An 889-nucleotide genomic window follows, 5' to 3' on the forward strand; every position below is an offset into this window, starting at 1 on the left:
GCTTATTGGTGGAGGATCGCTAAGCCAATAAAGACAGCTACTAAGGACTTTGTATGTTTAGTCGCTTTCACTCGATTTTGTTAATGTACAAGCCAAACAAAATCGAAACCCTAAATTTTTGATGCCCTAGTGACACTTAGAAAAATATTCCATACAGAGGAACTAGAACAGGATCAAAGCGTGTTAGTAAATTGCAACGTAACTTAGTCAGAGGGTGTGGAGGACTTGTATAGCCCTCTGACAAGAACACCTTTCTCGGCAGCATGAACGATCCCACGGCAAGTGTGTGAGTCAGTTCTATCGACATGAAACCCGTAGTTGGCGGAGAGGAATGGCTTGGTGTTCGGAGGTAACGTACCCTCACGGTCCTTCGAGGAGTTGATGAAGGCCGTCTCCATGTCGATTACCGGTGGGTTGCTCGTTGTGGTCTGAGGCTTGGCCGACATGGTAAGATCTCAAACGGCTGGTGCAAAAGACGCACGTTTCCCGCAAACGGGTACAATATATATCCATTCATATAAATATATACATCTGTGAGACAAGTGAGAAGATAGAAGAGCACTTTATAGAATAAACAGAGTGCTTTTATCCTCTTGAGGAGCTCATAAGCGGATGTAACCTACACGTGAAGAAACCTCTCTTTCGATTCCTGACAACGGCTCTCAATTTGAGCAAATTTGGAGGAGCATTTTCCAACACGATGACGAGAGTTTGCCCGAACTCACCAAACTAGGGTAGTCGCCTGGTCATTCATATTGCTCCAACAATGATACCCACCATACAACACCATGTTATACAAATATTCTTATCCCTTCTTCTCAGTTAATTGTGACTGTCAACAAGCGGTTTAACGTGCTTCGAGTTCATCAGATGTATTTTGGTTCTGTTT

At 43.6% G+C, this 889-nt stretch overlaps 1 protein-coding gene across 1 annotated transcript; it reads right to left on the reverse strand.

Annotated features, from left to right (window-relative positions):
- Nucleotides 1–203: 203 nt before the first annotated feature.
- Nucleotides 204–446, reverse strand: T265_04783 (hypothetical protein; the record flags this gene model as incomplete). Its single annotated transcript, XM_009169608.1, has 1 exon — nt 204–446. One exon carries the CDS (start codon nt 444–446, stop codon nt 204–206), a length of 243 nt encoding a protein of 80 aa, XP_009167872.1.
- Nucleotides 447–889: the final 443 nt, after the last annotated feature.

This window comes from Opisthorchis viverrini (assembly GCF_000715545.1).
Source record: "Opisthorchis viverrini unplaced genomic scaffold opera_v5_82, whole genome shotgun sequence".
NCBI lineage: Eukaryota > Metazoa > Platyhelminthes > Trematoda > Opisthorchiida > Opisthorchiidae > Opisthorchis > Opisthorchis viverrini.